We start from the raw sequence: 18752 nt of genomic DNA, 5'->3' as shown, positions 1-18752 counted from the left end.
TAGGTTTATTGAAAAATAATTGGCATATATCTGTGTGTAATTTTAAAGTGTACAGCATGATGGCTACATATATTGTGAAGTAATTACCACAATAAGTTAAGCTAACATCCATTCTCTCATACAGAAATAATAAAAAGGAAAGAAAGGAGAAAAGAAAAAAGGAAAAAAATTTTCTGTTTGTAATGAGAACTCTCAGAATTTACCATCTTTAACAACTTCCCTGTATATTGTAGAGCAGTGTTGGCTACAGTTATCTTGTTGTATATTATATCCCTAGTATTTATTTATCTTATAACTAAAAGACTGTACATTTTGACCACCTTCCTCCAATTCCCCCTCCCTATACCCTCTATCTCTGGTTATCAGAAGTCTGATCTCCTTTTCTAGAAATTTGGTTCTTTTGCTTCATTTTATTTTATTTGGTTTTGTTTTAAGATACACATATAAATGGGATCATACAGTATCTGTCTTTCTCTGTCTAATCTTACTTAGCATAATGCCCTCAGGGTCCATCCATGTTGTCACAAATTGTAGGATTTCCTCATTTTTATGGATGAATAATATTCCATTAGATGTATCTATATATCTCACATTATATAATAGATTTATAATGTCTATATCTCACATTATAGATAATATAAATATATAATATGTATATAATGTCTTGGCTATTATAAATAGTGCTGCTATGAACATGGAGGTGCAGATATCTTTTTGAGTTGGTGTTTTTGTTTCCTTTGGATATATTCCTATCCCCCCAAAATGGAATTACTAGATCACATGATACTTCTATTTTTAATTTTTTGAAGGTTGTCCATACTGTTTTCCATTTTACAATCCTCCATACTGTTTGCACCAATTTACAATCCCACCAACAGTACACAAGGGTCCCCTTTTCTCCACATCTACACCAGTATTTGTTATCTGTTGTCTTTTTGATGATGACCATTCTAACAGTTGCGAGGTGATATCTCATTATGGTTTTAATTTACATTTCCCTGTGACTAGTGATGCTGAGCATCTTCTCATGTATCTGTCGGCCTTTCATATAGCTTCTTTGTAATGTTGTTTTTAATTAACATGATATTCTGTTGGTTTTTTAGGAGTACTGCCCTTCACATTTCATTTTATTTTAAAAAATATTTCATTTATTTATTATTATATTTAATTATTTTATTTTGGGGGGAGGTAATTAGGTTTATTCATTTTTAGAGGAGGTACTGGGGATTGAACCCAGGACTTTGTGCATGCTAAGCATTCATATTTCATTTTAAAATTTAAGCCATAATTAAAATTTGAATAAAAAGTGGGAAAGTGTCATAATGATGGTATTATTTAATAGTAATGAGTATTCAGATTAGAGTCTATATATTAAAGCTAAGTCAGTGAAATAATCTGATATAAAATTCATGGAATCGTGGGTATAAAAGGTAACTAATATTACTTTAAAAATTAAGAACACTCTAAGGTAGTGCAATAGAACATGGTGCAATCTGGAACACCTATGTTACTGTCTCCTGGGTTCCTGTACTCCATCTGCTCAAAGTTCATTAACATTTACTTAATGATGACTTTTAATGTTTAAAAATGACATAGACTGTATCATTTCTTGATAATTAAAAAAAACCCTAAGTAAATTAAGGTCAGAAAATACCATTTAATTTATTCACTGACTCTAATTGTCATCTGCCTATCATAATGTCATTCTCTCTTTCTCCCTCCATCTCATTCCCTTTCTTTTTTATTCTGTGCAAAGGAAAATACTGCTTTGGTTTTTATTTCACTTTAGAAAACCTGTGGCCCTGAAGAAAGTGTTGACTGGGTAGGTCTGCCATGACATCATCACTAGACTTTCAAGGCAAATGTAAAATTAAATTGCTTTTGAAGCCAGCACTTGCTGTGATGGAGGAGACTCCGGAAGGAGGACTTCCTGCCTTTCCAGGCTTAAGGCCTCTTGGAGTTTCCTGTGGGAGTTACCAAATTAGAATTGACATCTCTTATTAGAATATTTGATCTTTCTTCCTGTCCCCAATTCTCCATCCAGTTGTACTATCAAACACCATGAATTCCTACATACAAGAAACTCCGAGCTCCTGTGGGGGGACCTGAATTTTAGCTCCTGTTATAAGTGATGGTATGACAGTCGAGACACATGGGCCTTACTTTCCTCTTTTATAAATTCAAGACTTTAGATGGGCTTTGTGTGTGTGTGTGTGTGTGTGTGTGTCCTTTCCATCTCTAAGTTGCAGTGATTTTTTTATGCTACTTACTTTGCTGAACTTTATTTATGCTCTAGATTTGAGGGAAATGCAAACCTTGCTTACAGAACAGTTCCTGAACAGGGAGGGAAATTACAGTAAAAGAGTTGTTGGAGAAATAAGGAAGGCTGGGGGGTAGCATATAGCTCAGTGTAGAGTGTGTGCTTAGCATGCAGGAGGTCGTGGGTGCAATCCCCAGTACCTCCACTGAAAAAAAAAAAAATGAATAAACCTAATTACCTCCCCACTGCCAAAAAAAAAAAAAAAAAAAAAGAAAGAAATAAGGAAGGTTAACTGCTTGCCATTTTTCTTTTCAGTCCATCTGTTAAAAGATAGCAGAATCATTTCAAACATATCCTCATCCTCTCAGAATTTAAAAAAAAAAAAAAAAGACCTGGTAGATTAAGTCTGAACAAGTGTTTCTGTCATTAAAAGGATTCAATATCCAGTATTGGGAAAGATGTAAGTTCATGATACACAGTTTTTCACAAGGAAGCCTAAAGCTGGGGGTAGATAAAATGAAATGGAAGGTACAGTATGTACTAGAGGCATGTTTAAATATTCAGAACACCGCAGGAGCTGCAGAATATCCTGACTCATCTTTGATAAGTTGCAGGCTATAACCATCTACTTACAGTACTTGTGGAAACTGGAGCTCCTTTTTATGAAGTAATTATTGAGTTTCTAGAGTGGTTTATGGAAATTGGTCTTATTATTGTCTCATAACTAGGATGTTAGACTTAATGAACACATTCTTCAGATAATCTGAAAAAAAGGAAGTTTCACCTTTAAAAGTGAGGCATTTTACTTCATTTAGGGATAGCACAAGGATCCACTTAACCTGATAAAGGAAATAAAAAGTTATGTGTTAGGTTGAGACTCTATCCCTGTTAAGAACCTTTCCCAGGAGTTTGTATAATGGGAAAGAAGATTTAAGCACTTCATTCTTCCTTTTCTATTTTCTACTTTCAAGCCCCTAAAACCTATCCAAAGACATTTATTTAGCACCAGTTCCCCACTATTGAAGGGCCCTTATTAAAAACCTAAAACAATTTATGATGCCCATCTCATAGTAATTATATTTTTGTATCTAGTAATTAGAAGATGACACACATATAAAAACCTGCCATGAATTTAGACCACTTTGAATGGAATTTGATTAGTTATGCCTAGCACTTCTTTACATTTGGAACATAGTACATACATTATCTGGAGATACTATTCAGACTATACATCATGTTAAGTGAGCAAAAGGATTGGATAATCTCTTGTATTATCTCTACAGGTCCAAGGTGCAAAGGTAGGACCCTGTCTACTGCTCTGGAACATCAAAATTAAGCCAGGTTGAGGGTGGAGGGGGTTGAGATGCATATTGGTTGAGTTCTCTCTCTGGAGTTAGTGTTATAAAAACAAAGGGTATATTGAAAATATGTATGTTTTTCTCCCTCAAACATTCTCCGGCCTTGAGATTTGTGTGCTGCCTTGCCACCTCCCCACCCTTCCTTCAGTACCTCTCCAGGAGCAGTGGTTTCTGCCCTTGGAGATTTCACACACAGGGAACATTTAATAAGACAAAAACAAGTAAGTTTTGGGAGAAATGGAGAAATTGTATGGTTAGGAACATTAAAAAAACACCACAATACACTATCATTATCATATTTTAAAAAAAGATACATCAAGATTAGAAAAAACATAGTTTCAGTATAAAGAGTCAAATTTTAGTTAAATAAATTTAACTTAATGGAAAATTGACTGCATTGTCCTTATTTTTCTCATTTTCTAGCAGATTGGTGAAATTATTTTTATGGTCTGGTGGTTTGGAATCACTGCTCAGAGGATAAAAGCATAATCTTCATTTCAAATAACATATTTTTGTTGAATTTTTGTTTCCTACCTAGAACTTATGTTCAAATCCTTTAAGAAAGCCTCAGGTGATACAGGTAATAACTTTGTTTCTTCCACATTGAAGAAAGCCTCAAACTTAGGTCTAACATCGAATGTTTACTTCTTTCCTTATATCCTGTTATCTTCCTTTGGTTATATTTCTTCATTTTGTCATAAAAAGTACTTTGCCTCATTCCCATAAAAACTATCTGAGGTGGCTTTAGCATATATTGTAATAAAATTAAATAAGAAGAAGAGGAAATGGAGATGAGAAAAATAAAAATAAGGAAATAATGCATTGAGAGTCCTGCATAACTTTTAGAGGTGAGCCTCACGTTTGAATCTAGGATTCCTAACAGTCAAAAGAAAGAGGGAAGCAGATTGATAAATTATCTTTTATTGTATAACAAGTTACCTCAAAATTTAGCTGCTTAAAATACCAAACATTTATTATCTCTGGGGGTCGGGAATCTAGGAGGGCTGGAGCTGGGTGGTTCTGGCTCAGCGTCTCTCACAAGGCTGAAGTTAAGATGTCAGCCAAGGCTGCAGTTGTTTGAAGGCTTGAGTGGGGCTGCAGGATCCATTTCCAAGGTAGTTCATCACATGACAGTTGGCTGAGGCTGATGGTCTTGGTTCCTGGCTGGCTGTTGGCAGAAGGCATTAATTCTTCACCATGACTCTGCACAGGGCTGCCTGGGTGTCCTTATAACATGGTACCTGGATTTCCGAGAATGAGTGACTTAAGAGAGAAGGCAGGAAAAGAAGCTGTATTGCCTTTTATGATCTAGTCTCAGAAATGACATACCAATACTTCTATAGTATTCTGTTGGTCACACAGACCAACCCTATTACACTGTGGGATGAAACTACACAAGAATGTGATCCTTGGAGATCACTGGGGGCCATCTTGGCAAATGGCTTCGCAATGATCAAATTAAAAGATTTAGCATTATTAATTTAAAACACAAAGAAGTTTTGTTGGAAAAAGAAAGCTGTTCCTCCTCCCACCTCAAACTGAGATATGAAAGAAATTTAATTTATTTCATGGAAATGCATAAAGAGGATATTATATGAAGTCATATAAAATGCTCTCAGCAATATGCCTGAAAGAATTCTATATGAATGTTTTTTATGTTACCTTTTGTTATAAATTAAGTGGTTGTGTCCTTTCAAAGTTTATCATATACATGTTATATGATTTTGGGAAGTGGGGCTTTGGGGAGATAAGTAAATTTAGATGAGGTCATGAGAACATGGAGTCAGGGTCCTCATGGTGGGAATTTTGCCCTTACAAGAAAAGACCAAAGAGTGCTCTCTCTTTCTGTCTTCGCCATGTGAGGACACATCAAGAGGATGGCCATCTGCCAACCAGGAAGAGGGCTCTTACCAGACACTGAATCTGCCAGCACCTTGATCTTGGATTTCCCAGCCTCCAGAACTGTGAGAAATAAATTTTCATTGTTTAATCCACCCAATCTATGGCGTTCTGTTATAGCAGCCTGAACTGACTGACGTCCCTTAATGTAAACTGATGGCATAAAAACAAAATATCTCTAGGTGGAAGCACTGATAACAAGAAATCTACACAATCAGTCAAAATTCAAAGTGTTCAGATATATTAGCATAATACAAGGATAATCTTTAGGGAAATTAGAGTGATGCTTCCCATGTTGACATAATTCTGTTCCTGGGATTATAGATATCAGTGTTCTGAGGATACTTTAAACCAAAGGATTAACATGTCCCATCTTTCTGAAGCATTAAATTTATATGAAGATTTTGGAGGAAAATCGTGAATATTTTTTATCAAAATATTGTGTCATATAAATCCACAAAAAAAATCAGGAGTCATCTTGTTTTGTGTTTTCATGGTTTTATTAATTTTTTTACCAATTTTATGTTTTACATTTGTTCAATTTGTGTATGTTTTAATATTTTTATACACCAGGAATTACTGGGAAATTTGGACTTCTGTAACATTGAGGAAATCTCATATATTTGCCCCTTTGACCCCTCCCAATTGGGAACATTTTTGCTGTGAGCCCACTTCCTCCCTATCATCCATCCCCTCCCCCTGCCTCCAAAATAGTGTTTAAAACTAGGCTGTGTGATATCTCAGGCTACCTGTGGAGGCTCACACATTTAGTATTTTGAAGAATGAGATCACCTCTTTTCAAACCCCTGCATGCATTTGTTTGTGTAGTTGTTTATTTATGATATTGATTATAGAAAATATTTTATTCATAAGTCATCTCAACTTGGTAACATAATTTCCCATAATTAAGTCGTTTGTTTATAACTATGAAACTTCACTTAGTTATACTTTCCATGGCAGTGAGTTCCCTTTTAATATAAATACATCTGAAATTCTGCTTTAGAAATTACTGTAATGCCTCTCTTTTTCTTCTTAAAAATACAATATTATATATTTAAAATTGTATTTTCAAATAGGGCCACCTATTGATAGTGGCAAGTGAAATTTTGATGTATAAGCTTAAAACCTATGAATACATAAATTACTCATACTCAAGTAAAGAAAATAAGGGAAATGATCAAAGGTTGTGAGCATTGTCCCTGAAGACTGCCTCACTAGCAGAAAGTAAGAGTTAGCAGTACTCCAATCATAATAGTAAGAGTCAGCAGTAATTAAAAAATGTAGACTATATTCAGATACTAGGTTATGTGTGGTAGCAAATTAACCTCAAAATCTTAGTGGCTTAATAGTACAGTGGCTATTTCTCATTTGACCAGTCAGTTGTGGGTCCAGTGACTCTCCAGGGCAGCTCTGTTTCAAATCTATTTCCATATTGTGACTGTTATCCAAAATCTGGCTTCCAGATTAGATCACATACTGGCTGTTAAATGCTTTGAGTTAGAAATGATAGGCATTGTTTTCTTTCCCAGCCCAAAGCTGGCCACATGGGCTTATCTAATGGCAAGGGTAAAGGAATATGGAGCTCATGTATATTTGGTGAGCAGGATATGTCTCTGCCACGGATGCTTCTTCAAGCGTGAGTCTTACTATCATGGACGTGCGAAATAGCTTGAACTTTAGTATGACTTATGGGGATAAAGTCCGAGTAGCCGTGTAAAACCGCCCACCTTTCGGTGGTTTTTAAAAACCAACCACACAAACTATGAAGAAAAATTACTAAAATTTTTAACAAGAAATGAAATAATTAAATCTGCCTTTGAAATCAATTTTAGAATTCTTGTGGACAATGATGCTACTGAATAGGAGAAAATTTGGTGGTAATATGGTACTGTAGATTTGGCTAAAATATGTTTTACCTCAAAAATTCGTATCTAAGCGGAAACAATTGACCTTTTTGAACTTTACCATCGAAGGACACATTTTTATATGCTCAAAACATGTACTCAAACATGTTAAGACAAATATTATTCATGTAGCTTTTCATTGATTTTTGTTTATTTTTATTTACTATGAGAATATTTGTGAATTTGTTTTATTTGCAAAGTGCAAACAAAAATATTTTCAACAAGATGGTGAGTTTTCAGTGAACAGAATAGCAACTGAAAAAATTAATAAATGGGGTGAAATCTATCACATATAAAGCTGTGGGGTGGTTGTCTCCTGAATTTATTAGCTAATACTGTACCATTTACTGAGAACATTTCACCTGAAAAAATTTGCCTTTTAGTATGTTTAACAGGATGGTTAAAAGTGATAAATTGTGAATTTTTTTTTACTGAAAACAATAGCATGCTTCAATGAAAAACTAATTTTGAGGGTAGGTGAATAAAGTTGTTCTTGAGGATCATGAACCATTTGAGACTTAAATTTACATGTGATTAAAAATTATAGCTTTAATGGTAAAACTTCACTTTCTTCATTGAAAATGTTTTTTGACAAGTAATCCCCAAATGATAAAATATACTGACCCTGGATTAAGGAGACTTTCAGTCTTTCTTATGTCACTAGTGGCTTTTTCTTATAGAATGTCTGACATCAGCCTGAAATTTCTGCTTGCACTCAATTATCTTTGTACCTGTATTCAGAGTTTCTCCTTTTGGTGATTTCTCTTCCTAGCTTGTAGTGTAGTAAAAAACAAACAAACACTTACAAACAAAAGTTTTGTTATCTCTCTCTGCACATTTATGGGGTTCTGGGGTCTTCAAAGTATTGTTACCTCAAGAGAAAAGAGAAAATTGACAAGAAATTGAAAACATGCTTGGTAGGAGCTTGCCTCAATCCAATTTTGCAAAATTGGTACATTCTTTGTTACAGCATTTTGTCCACTTACCACAAGTCTGTGCTTTTACTAAACTTTTCCCTGATGGTAACTAATTCAAAACATTGTTTCTATATTCAAAGACACATATTATAAATTAGGATGCAAGGGTTCTAATAGGAAGTTTTTATTTTGGAGTTCCCCATCAGGTTGGCCAAGACTGTTAGAGCCACATTGTTTTTTGAAGACTTTTCCTGCCCAACCCTGACTTACTCCATTTAACTTTGGTAGATATCACCCTCCACAAACCTCATGCACTCCTAATACCATCATAGTGTCTGCTTACTCAAGGACCTTTAGTGACAAAGTAAGGCACCAGCAGTGAAGATTATAAACTGGATCATTCATCATTTGGCTGGCAATGATAGCTGCATTCCAGGTGGTATGTGAGACAGAAATATTTTCTAGCACAAGTTAACAGCCAAATTGCTAACATTTTCACCAATGGTGATTTGGGAAAATGGTGGAGGATACCTTGACTGGTACAATAATTCAGGCTTTGGAAAAGTGCCAGGGTAGTGGTGGGTGGACAATGAATACAAAGACATGAAATTATCTAGCTGGTATTACATTTCATTGATGCTTTGCTTTACAGCAGGCTAATGAAATGTTGACGGCATTTAACAAACAGTTGAAAACCAAGTGTGGAGGTCATAAGGCCTCTTTAGTGATTACAATAGCTTTTATTTCCTGCATTGAGAGAGCAGAAATTACTGAAAACCATATTCGGGACTTAGTTTGAGTCATCAAGCTTCATAGACTTCATTTACTTCTTACTAAGACAGGACAGCAATTCGTCAAGATCAGGGCTTTGGTTGGGAAACTTGGGTCCCTGATACATGGGATGAGGACTTTTGTGTGGATAACCTCAAAGATTTTGAATCCTCAGATTTCTCTGAACCTTCAGAGCCTACAGAGATGACCTGCCCCTCCCTATTAAGAGGCAGCATTCCTACCTTTTATTCCCCATGGGGAAGACACTACAGAGGCCTCTCCTCTGCAAAGCAACAGAAGCCCTCTCCCCTGGCTTTCAGGCCAATAACTAAGATTAAGGCACAGAATAATCCATCCAGGGGTGTGTGTGTGATTGATATATATATATATATTTTCATTTTGCTGTACACTGAAACACTGTAAATCAACTATACTACAAGTAAACATAAATAAAATAGAAAAAAGTACTGATCAAAAGTGACATATTGTATGATTCAATTTATATGAAATGTCTAGAATAGGCAAATCCACCGAGAGAGAAAAATAGATGAACAGTTATCAGCTGCTGGTGGGGATTGGGGGAATGGAGAATGGTCACTACTACTTAATGGGTATAGAGTTTATTTTTAGAGGTAATAAAATATTTTGGAATTAGATAGTGGATAGTTGTACAATATTGTGAGTGTACTAAAAATCACTGAATTATACATTCCAAAATGTAAAATCATGAATTTTATGCTATGTGAATTTTATCATAATTTAAAAAGAGATGATCCCTTGCCCAGACCTGAGTCAGTTTTCAGGTCTAGAACCTGCTGAATGAAGTGGTGGCCAGATTCTCAAGAAGAAGGTCCCTGAAACATCACAGCAAATACATGCTCTGACAGTAGCCTCAGTCCTTGTCCAATGACCTAAGTTCATTTATTCAGGTGACTGTTCTGTTCACTGAGGAAAGAGAACTGTCTGGACATGTTGAAGACTATTAGACACTACAGGAAATAAGTTGACACTGATAAACAAAATATCAAAGTGGCATCATGCCCCCTATTAGTCTGCTTGGGTTTGCAGTCCTAGTCACAATCAAGCAAGATAAAGAATTAAAGGAATTCAAATTGGAAAGAAAGAAGTAAAACTGTCACTGTTTGTAGATGACATGATACTATACATAGAAAATCCTAAAGACACCACCAAAAAACTACTAGAGTTTATGAATTTGGTAAAGTCACAAGATACAAAATTAGCATACAGAAATCTGTTGCATTCTATACACTAACAATGAACTATCAGAGAAATTTAAAAAATCCCATTTACCATGATATAAAAAACAATGTAATATCTAGGAATAAACCTACCTAAGGAGATAAAAGACCTGTATTCAGAAAACTATAAGACATTAAGGAAAGAAATTGAAGACAACACAAACAGACAGAGAGATATACCATGTTCATGGATTGGAAGAATTAATACTGTGAAAATGACCATACTACTCAAGGCAATCTATAGATTCAATGTAATCCTTATCAAAATACCAATGACATATTTTACAAAGTAGAACAAACAATTCTAATATTTGTATGGAAACACAGAAGACCCCAAATGGTGAAAACAATCTTTAGAAAGAAGAACAGAGCTAGAGGTTTCATGCTGTCTTTTGACTATACTACAAAGTTACAATAATCAAAGCAGTATAGTACTGGAACAAAAATAGATCAATGGAACAAAAATGATCAATGGAACAGAATACAGAGCCCAGAAATAAATTCACACTTATATAGTCAATTAATCTATGACAAAGGAGGCAAGAATATACAATGAAGGAAAGACAGTCTCTTCAGTAAATGGTATTGTGAAAACTGGACAGCTACATGCAGAAGAATCAAACCAGACTCCCTATAAACAATGTGTCCATTTAAAAAATTTTAATATAAAGTATGTATACATAAACAAAATCAGTTCAGAAAATTCTGTGTTTTCTACGGAGACATGAAGGATTACTCTCCCCAAATGGCCTATGTACACTAGCTGTGGGTGTGATTGCTAAACAATCATTGTATTTATGAAGCCATTTCTAGAAAACAGTCAATTTGGTTTGTTGGTGGTTGTACTGGAAGGTGTGTTTCAGCCAAAGAAATAGCCTTAATTTCCTGCAGTAGTTTGTCTACTACTAGGGCACATGTTGCTATAGTTAGATCTCCTTGACAGTTTAATTAATGATTAAAAAATAAGCATACAACCCTGTGAATGTACTTAATGGCACTGAACTGAACACTTAAAAATAGTGAACATGGTAAGTTTATGTTATGTATATTTTACCCCTCCCCCCATCCCCAGCAAATACTACTATGGGAGAATTTACAAGTTAATAAAATGTTAGAGTTTGAATTTCCTCAGCTCATCATGAAAGTGTTGAAGTTGACTATGAGAGGATGTGACATTTTAGCTTTAGGCAGTCTCTTCCTAGTCTTTACTGCCTTGCAAGTGAAGCTCCAGGGGTCAAGAGAAAGTGTTCTCTATCTGTTTCTTTCCCACTTTGATGCGGGGGAGAGGGCAAACGTTCTTGTGTGATTGGAGACCATTGAGAAGGCAGCCACACTATTCTTCCTCCATCCCGGGAAATGTGCAGTTTAAAGTTTCTGTCGCAGCAGTTTAAAGAATCCTGGATATTCTAGCAGCTCCACTCAGCGACTTTAGCGGCAATCAGCGGACTGAGGGCGGGGCTGGAATGAAAAAGGTTTGGAACTCAAAGATACGAGATGAAAGTTGCAAAAACCCTGCCCAGGTTTCTGCTCTGGATCAACTTTCCAGGTTATATGATGAAGAGCTCTTACAATTGGTGGTGGTGCGCCGTTCCTCTGACTCGTTCCTTTGCGCCCTACACCAGCTCAGCACCCCTGCGTTCACAGTCCTCGCACCTCGTGAGCGCGCACCCCACCCGCCGGTGTTGCTGGAGCCTCCGCCACCGCCGCAGTCGCAGTCTCTGCCGCCGCGGGGCCTCCTCCGCCAGGCACATGCGCACTAGCGACGCCGGGCCGGCGCCTTCAGTCTCCTCCTCCGCCGCCTCCCGGTTCCGCAGTCACTTCCTGCAGCTGTTTCCCTGTGGGTCCGGTCGGACTGAGTTTTGACAGTCAGCCTCCAGCAGCCAAGGGGGTTCTGCGGGGCCAGCCGCGAAAGTTGCTCGGAGGCAGGCGGAGTTGAACCAGGCCAAGCCGGGCGCCCAGGACAGACGGCGGCAGACTTCCCGGGCGGACGCGGCGCAGACTCTCCGCGGCGCGTCCCGGGGGTTCCGGTAAGTGCGGGCGATCGCGAGTCTCGGAGCATTTAGGACGAGCCCAGGAACTACGGGACTAGCGGTTCCTTTCCGGTGCGGGCTTTCCACCTGCCCTCCACGTGACTGGCTTGCGCTGCTTTTATTTATCTGTTTGTTTTTAAGCAGCATTTCACGTGTACTCTTTGGATCATCTAGGCGTGCAGCTGCCTTGGCCCTGGCGCTTGCCCCAGCCCCGTGGGAGACCGGGGATTCCATCTTTCGTGATGGCATGCTTACGGAATTGAGGTGCGTGCATGTGTGTGTGTGCACTCTTGTGTGTATGCATGCACATTTTAGGAATGTAAGGTATATGTGGGCGATGCTGAAGTATATGTAGCTTTGATTCAAATATGTAGAAGGTTCCCTAGGATTAGGAACCGTCATAGCTAAGTCTGAAAAACATTCGCCAATTCACCGAGGCCTCTTCTACCCCAAATTCCTGCGTTCTTTTGAGTCTTTCTTATATGATATACCTTACCTCAGCTGATCATTTTTCTATTTTTCTCTCTCCTATTCCTGCTCCCTGCGTTCTGTTGACCACTGAATGATGGTCACCGGCTTTCCCTCCTGTCCAGATTTCCCAATTACAGACTTCCCTAGTTTGCTGAGGTGCTAGTAACCTGTCCCTTTATTGTATTCTCTTTCCTCAGAATATTTCTCAAAATGAGAAAGTGCTTGTCTTTAATACGGTATGTGACGGAGTAGGCCCAGTCCAATCATGAAAACTAAGTATGCTTTGATCATTCGTTTTCTTTAAACAGGTATAATGTGAAGCTTTGATTTTCTTTATTGTCCCCTTAACCCCTTCGAATCAGAACATTAACCATCGTAAATCCTTCATTTATGCCACTTCAAGCATCATATTGAATGGCTTTTATGGTTTGAGGAATATTTTATTTACATCAGCCATCATGTTAGTTTCTTTCAATCAAATGCAGTAGTTAAACAGATCTGAGTCGCATCTGTTTTGAGTATCTTTGTATCTTTATATTCCATCATGTCTGCTTTCACCAAAGCCTTCGTTTTAGTATTTCTTTTAGATTTTTATTTTATGCTAAGTTTTTCTTTTTTTGGCATGTATAGTAATACCTGATGTAATTGTCCTGCACAGGTTCTTTTGGGGGAGTTGACATCATTTTGATTGTTAAATATTATAAGAAAGAATTTTGGACTATTTATTCTTTAAATATTATCAAGGTAAAATGTAATCATGGTAAGTCTCTACTTGGTGAGAATCTTTTCTTCAATGCAGGGAATTTTATCACCTCTGGAAGGGGGCCTCTTGTACCTCTGTCCTTTGAGAAGGTCCTTTATTTTGATGGAAACCTGTAGACAACACTGGGTTAGATGCACGCTGGTATTTCCTCAAGTGGGAGTGAGCTTTCATAAAACAAGTCCAGACATGTCTAGGCAATTGGTAGCATTAGATTTTCTGTTTATATTGCTGATTTCCTTTATCCACATGTTTTAACACCTTCCTCCATCATTTCTCTTCTGAGCTGGCAGCTTGTCATTGGCACTTTGGTATCCAGTATGTCTCTGTACAGGTGGTAGGTGTAGTCTTTTAATATTACGAATTATTATAATTAGGTAGTTAAACTTTTAAAAAAACATAGTTCTCCTTCGTTTTCCTTTTTAAAATATCTGTATCTGTCTTTGCTTGATTTGAGAGGAATAATGTGATTATAGAGAACCTGACTTTAAGTGTTCTAAATCTATAATGCCTTTATTAAAATGTTCTCAGAGATATGGACAGCATTTGTCTGCTTGAGAGTAGAATAATATATTTTTTTCTAAATATTTTGTTTAATGAGAAGTATTATTAAATACCATGACTAATAATTTATATCCTTGGCCCATTGCACTGATATTCTCTGTTGCCCCGACCCTGAATTTAGTATAAAAGTTGTTACTTGGTTGCAGTTTCCACATGTGTATACTTATTAACTGTGGTAAAAGAGTCTTTTAACTTCCCAAAACGTTCTTGGTTAATTTTAGTCAATCTATTATTGTCATAAAATGTACACATTTCTATTGCAGATGGAAAATTTCAGCAGCTTAAAATAGCCATATTCAATTGACTAAGAAAAGAGGTTTTAATAGTATTGAGAGTGGAAGGAATAGAGGATTTTGAAATAAGGATTTTAATTTGGGTTAATTAGAATCGTGGGAACTCAAAGCACATACTGTGGTTCATTTTGAGATACTCAGGGGTAGAAGTTGCTATCAGTGGGAGGCAGGAGAAATCATGTATAAAATTAAAGAGGGATTGGAACATACTGGGTCTTTTCTGAGGGAAACAGAATAAACACTATCAGTTATTTAATAAGAAGGGGAACAAACAGTTGAAAGACTGAGGAACTAGAATTACATTGGGGCTTATGGTAGTGTGACCCAGTATTCCGTAGGACACTTACTTAATACATTATTCTGTGTAGGTGATTTACTTCTAGAGGGAGAGAAAACATTCTGATGTTATAGGGGACTCATGAATACAGTTTAAGGCTATATGAGGTGGGGTCCTACACTCAAGCCTATAGGAAGCAGGCTGAGTGGGGACTGAGGTGGCCTGGAGAAGGCAAGCTTGGCTACCCAGGATGGCACCTCTCCCCACTAACTAGCTAATTGTTGCCCGTGTCAGACCCTCGGCCAAGTGTTGCCAGATCATCCTTTTATCAAGAGAAGCCACAGATCTTTTGATTTTTAAATGTTGATGACTAATTCAATTTAAAAAAATGAAAGCAAAACAAAACACTGTATTTTCCAAGCAGAACATATCTGTGACTGCATGTGGCCTACAGGTTGTCTGTTTGCAGCCTTTCCTCTGAAAAGTCATTGGCTCAATTATTTAAATATTTCTAGTTGGTAAGAAAGTACATTTATTTGTCTTTGTCCCATGGTAGCTCTGAGTTATTCCCAGAGTTCCTTGATATTTTAGCTAGTTTCAGATGAAGCATTCTGAGGAGTGACACTCTTTATTTCACTTCTTTTGATAGCATTTTGATGGAATGGAGATATTTGCTAAGGTTCTTTGCTGATAGTTTTTTTTTGTCTATCTGTGAGTATCATCAAGAGTGTTTAAGTGTGCCTGAGGGAAGGGGTCTGGGCTAGGTGACCTTTGATGTCCATTTCAGCCATGTGACATTTAGATTTAATTAGCCACGGATGCAATGCTATTAATGTTCACGGGCCAGAGGGATCTCAGCTGGAGCTGTGCCACGCAAAATCAAGCCAAATCTATAAAGCTGTTCTCAGTGGAAGAGCATTGTGTCAATGTGGATTAACAGACAGAGGAAGTCTACTAGATGCGGCAGAAAAGAAAGAAGTCCCAAAGATGATTTGGAGAAGTAGAGGAAAGGGTCAGACGGTCTAGTCATTTACATGTCGTATTGCTGAGGACACATTTTTAAGTAAGTATTTTTTTGCTGTTAATTCAGATTTGAAGACCCAACTTCTTGTCACCCACTGGATTATGCCCAAGGCTTTCCTACCCAATGATCCTCTTGCAACACGCCGGGCTTCCTCTGCCTAAGCGGCCCTCATCCTCTCCTCCTATGTCAGTGGCCGCCAGGTCTACAGGAACCTTGCAGCTTCCACCGCAGAAGGCTTTTGGGCAGGAGGCTTCCTTGCCTCTGGCCGGGGAAGAAGAGTTACCTAAGGGAGGGGAGCAAGACTCTGCCCTGGAGGAGCTGTGTAAGCCCCTGTACTGCAAGCTCTGCAATGTCACCTTGAACTCAGCACAGCAAGCCCAGGCTCATTATCAGGTAAGGGAAGCAAAGAAAAATCAGGCGTTTAGTGGGAGAACATTTTAGGGCTCTGCTCATTTCAGTTCTCCCTGAAATGACCAAGTGTGCTTGGAATAATAAGGTGGTCTTAAGTATTAGTTTGTTTGGCTAAAAGTACAATGTTCCTACTTTGAAAGAAAGCATCACTTTTCACAGAACTGGGTCTCTCTCAGCCTCCTACACTTAGCTTACCAGTCGCTGTAGGCAAATGTGAATCATCTATGTGTGTTAGAACCTGTGATCCTAAGGAGAACAGGTATTTGAAACGTGATGTACCAAACTCAATTCGGTGTCAAATTGTTTAGAACAATAAACATTCTCTTCCAGCTAATATAATTTATATCAGTTCAGGGTACTCTCTACCTATGAATCTTATCCTTTTTCTTATGACCTCTAACTCTTCCAGCATATCCTGTCACTGCTAAGGAAAACACAGGTATCTTTCTGTAGTGAAAATAAAGTGACATTGGAATACTGAGCCCTGTCCTTCTTTCATAATAATCATACTGTGATTCATTTTAGTCTGTTAGTATGAACTGTTACTTATTTCTAGGATTTAAAGCTTTTACCTCCATGTAGAATAGCTAGTGGAAAGGACAATTTTAAAGGGTATTATTACCTAAGAACAAATAGAAAATTAAATTTTGGCTAGAAAGAGACAGTACAGTATTTCTTTTTATTCTAGATTGTTTTCTGTGTGTAAAACTGTGTAACTTCCTTTTTTTTTTTGAGAAAAGAGACCCAAGAAGCCATTGAGACCAAATGCCATTGAATGAAAGTACCTATTCTGGGTCATCACTGATTTGACTAATATTTGAAATAATAAGACAATATGGTAGAAAGATGACTGTTACAAAGATATTTCTTCTATCGTGCCTCTATAACTTTCTCCAGCTTAAAGTTTTCATTTACTCTGGGTGTAAGTCTTTTTTGTTTTGATCTTCAAAGCTGATAATTATGTCACTTTGTGACTGTGCATCAGAAATACTTTGTCGGTGAATTGTTTTCTCTGGGATTTAGGGGAAGCATGCTGTGTTACTTCTCTTGAGTTCCCTTTGTTTGGGTTTGTTTTGCTCTCTGGTGCAAAGAGTTGAGTTAATTATATCACTCAGCTCTTGGCACCTGTCATTATTGGTTCATAAAGGCCTCTTGTGTTTTATTTACACTTTTTATCTTTTCTCCACCTCCTACTCTCTCTCTGTGTACCACTCCCCATGACAATGGTTTGATACGGGGTCTTCCTTTGCCGGTTTTACCACTCAGTTGGAGTCTGGTAGGATGATGCATCTCAAATCCAAGACCCAGTGCTAGCTTTTGTCTTCATTTGTTCCTATGGAATGTTCTGTTTTATGGCCTGAGGAACACTTGGAGAAATCAAGCCTGGTTTCTAAAGTTTTGATATTTAGCTATATGAAGCCCTTAATAAATCATTAACTTGGGAACAAACCTACTTGTGTGTCATACACATATATAATTACCTTTTACAGAAGAGTTGTTTACTTTTATGAGGGAAAACTCTTGGGCAATGTGTAATTTTAATGTGTGCATGGATTATCCATGAACCTCCTGCCTATTTTTCTCCTAGTATCACTTTGTGGCTTTCCAGACAGTGGTGGATACTTCTGGTTATGCATAGAGAAAATTCAGTTTGAGCAAGGACATTGGATTATAAGGCTTAAATTTGATGAGAAAGAGAATCAGCATTTATTTAGGTTTTTTCTTTTCTTCTACATTTGTGTGTATGTGCTCTCTGAACTTTTTAGCTGATGCGTAGTAATTATACTCAATTTCAGCTCCCTCAGTGAGTCAGTGAATATATAAATTAGGAAATATAAGAAAATAGAAGTAAATTTTAGATAAATTTCTCAGTAATCAGAATTTTTAAGTGGAAAAGTTGGTGGAAAGGGATAGCCTGTCATAGAAACAATTTAGGTAGCCAAGAACTAAGGAAAGTTGGAGTAAAGAAGAAGCAAGTGGGTATTAAGAGAATGGAAACTAATGGAAAGTGAAAAGTGTGGGTATAATAAAAGCAGGTTCCTCAGAGCTTATACGCAAAGATTTGAATGAAACCAGTGCTGCTGGTAGTTCTTAAAGAGGAAGAAGTTTTTTTTTTGTAGAGAAACAAAGCAAAGCAGTATGAAAGTACAGAGCAGTTTCATTAGGATAGCATAAAAGAAAGATAATATAGAAGTGAAATATGGATTTTAACAAGGTAGAAATGGTGACGATGAGAGAGAGTATGGATCAAAGAGTAATAAACAATCAGAGCATGACCATAACCTAAAGGTGGGTGAACCAACATATAAGGAAGGCATAGAAATGTTAGCCTGCAAGATGCATCAAAGACTACACCAAGCGTACAAGAATAGGCAGTGATTTTAAAAGGCTACTAAAGACAAGGGTAAGACCAATAAGTAAGGCTTACCAAGAACCAGAAATAGGCAGAGTGTAGACTAAGAAAGCAAAGTGGTTGGTGAGATGATGGAAGTCAAGTTTTATTTCATCTCTAAAAACCTGCTTCGTAATTTTTTAATACAGAGTGATACCAAGA

General features: G+C 37.2%; 1 protein-coding gene across 5 annotated transcripts in view; it reads left to right on the top strand.

Annotated features, from left to right (window-relative positions):
* Positions 1-12147: 12147 nt before the first annotated feature.
* ZMAT3 (zinc finger matrin-type 3) overlaps positions 12148-18752 on the top strand; it is a 31556-nt gene continuing 24951 nt past the window's right edge. For 2 of the 5 annotated variants that reach the window (XM_064492916.1, XM_064492909.1), the window contains exons 1-3: positions 12148-12395; positions 12573-12662; positions 15854-16180. In XM_064492916.1, coding sequence (XP_064348986.1) covers positions 15911-16180 — 270 coding nt within the window. In that variant the 5' untranslated portion in view covers positions 12148-12395; positions 12573-12662; positions 15854-15910. The remainder of the gene's footprint in view (positions 12396-12572; positions 12663-15853; positions 16181-18752) is intronic. The other 3 variants (XR_010383532.1, XM_010976258.3, XR_010383533.1) reach the window with 2 other exon arrangements.

Source organism: Camelus dromedarius, chromosome 2 (genome assembly GCF_036321535.1).
Source record: "Camelus dromedarius isolate mCamDro1 chromosome 2, mCamDro1.pat, whole genome shotgun sequence".
NCBI classification, from domain to species: Eukaryota; Metazoa; Chordata; class Mammalia; order Artiodactyla; family Camelidae; genus Camelus; species Camelus dromedarius.
Note: the sequence above shows the minus strand (reverse complement) of the source record. Positions and strands in the feature narration are given on the sequence as shown.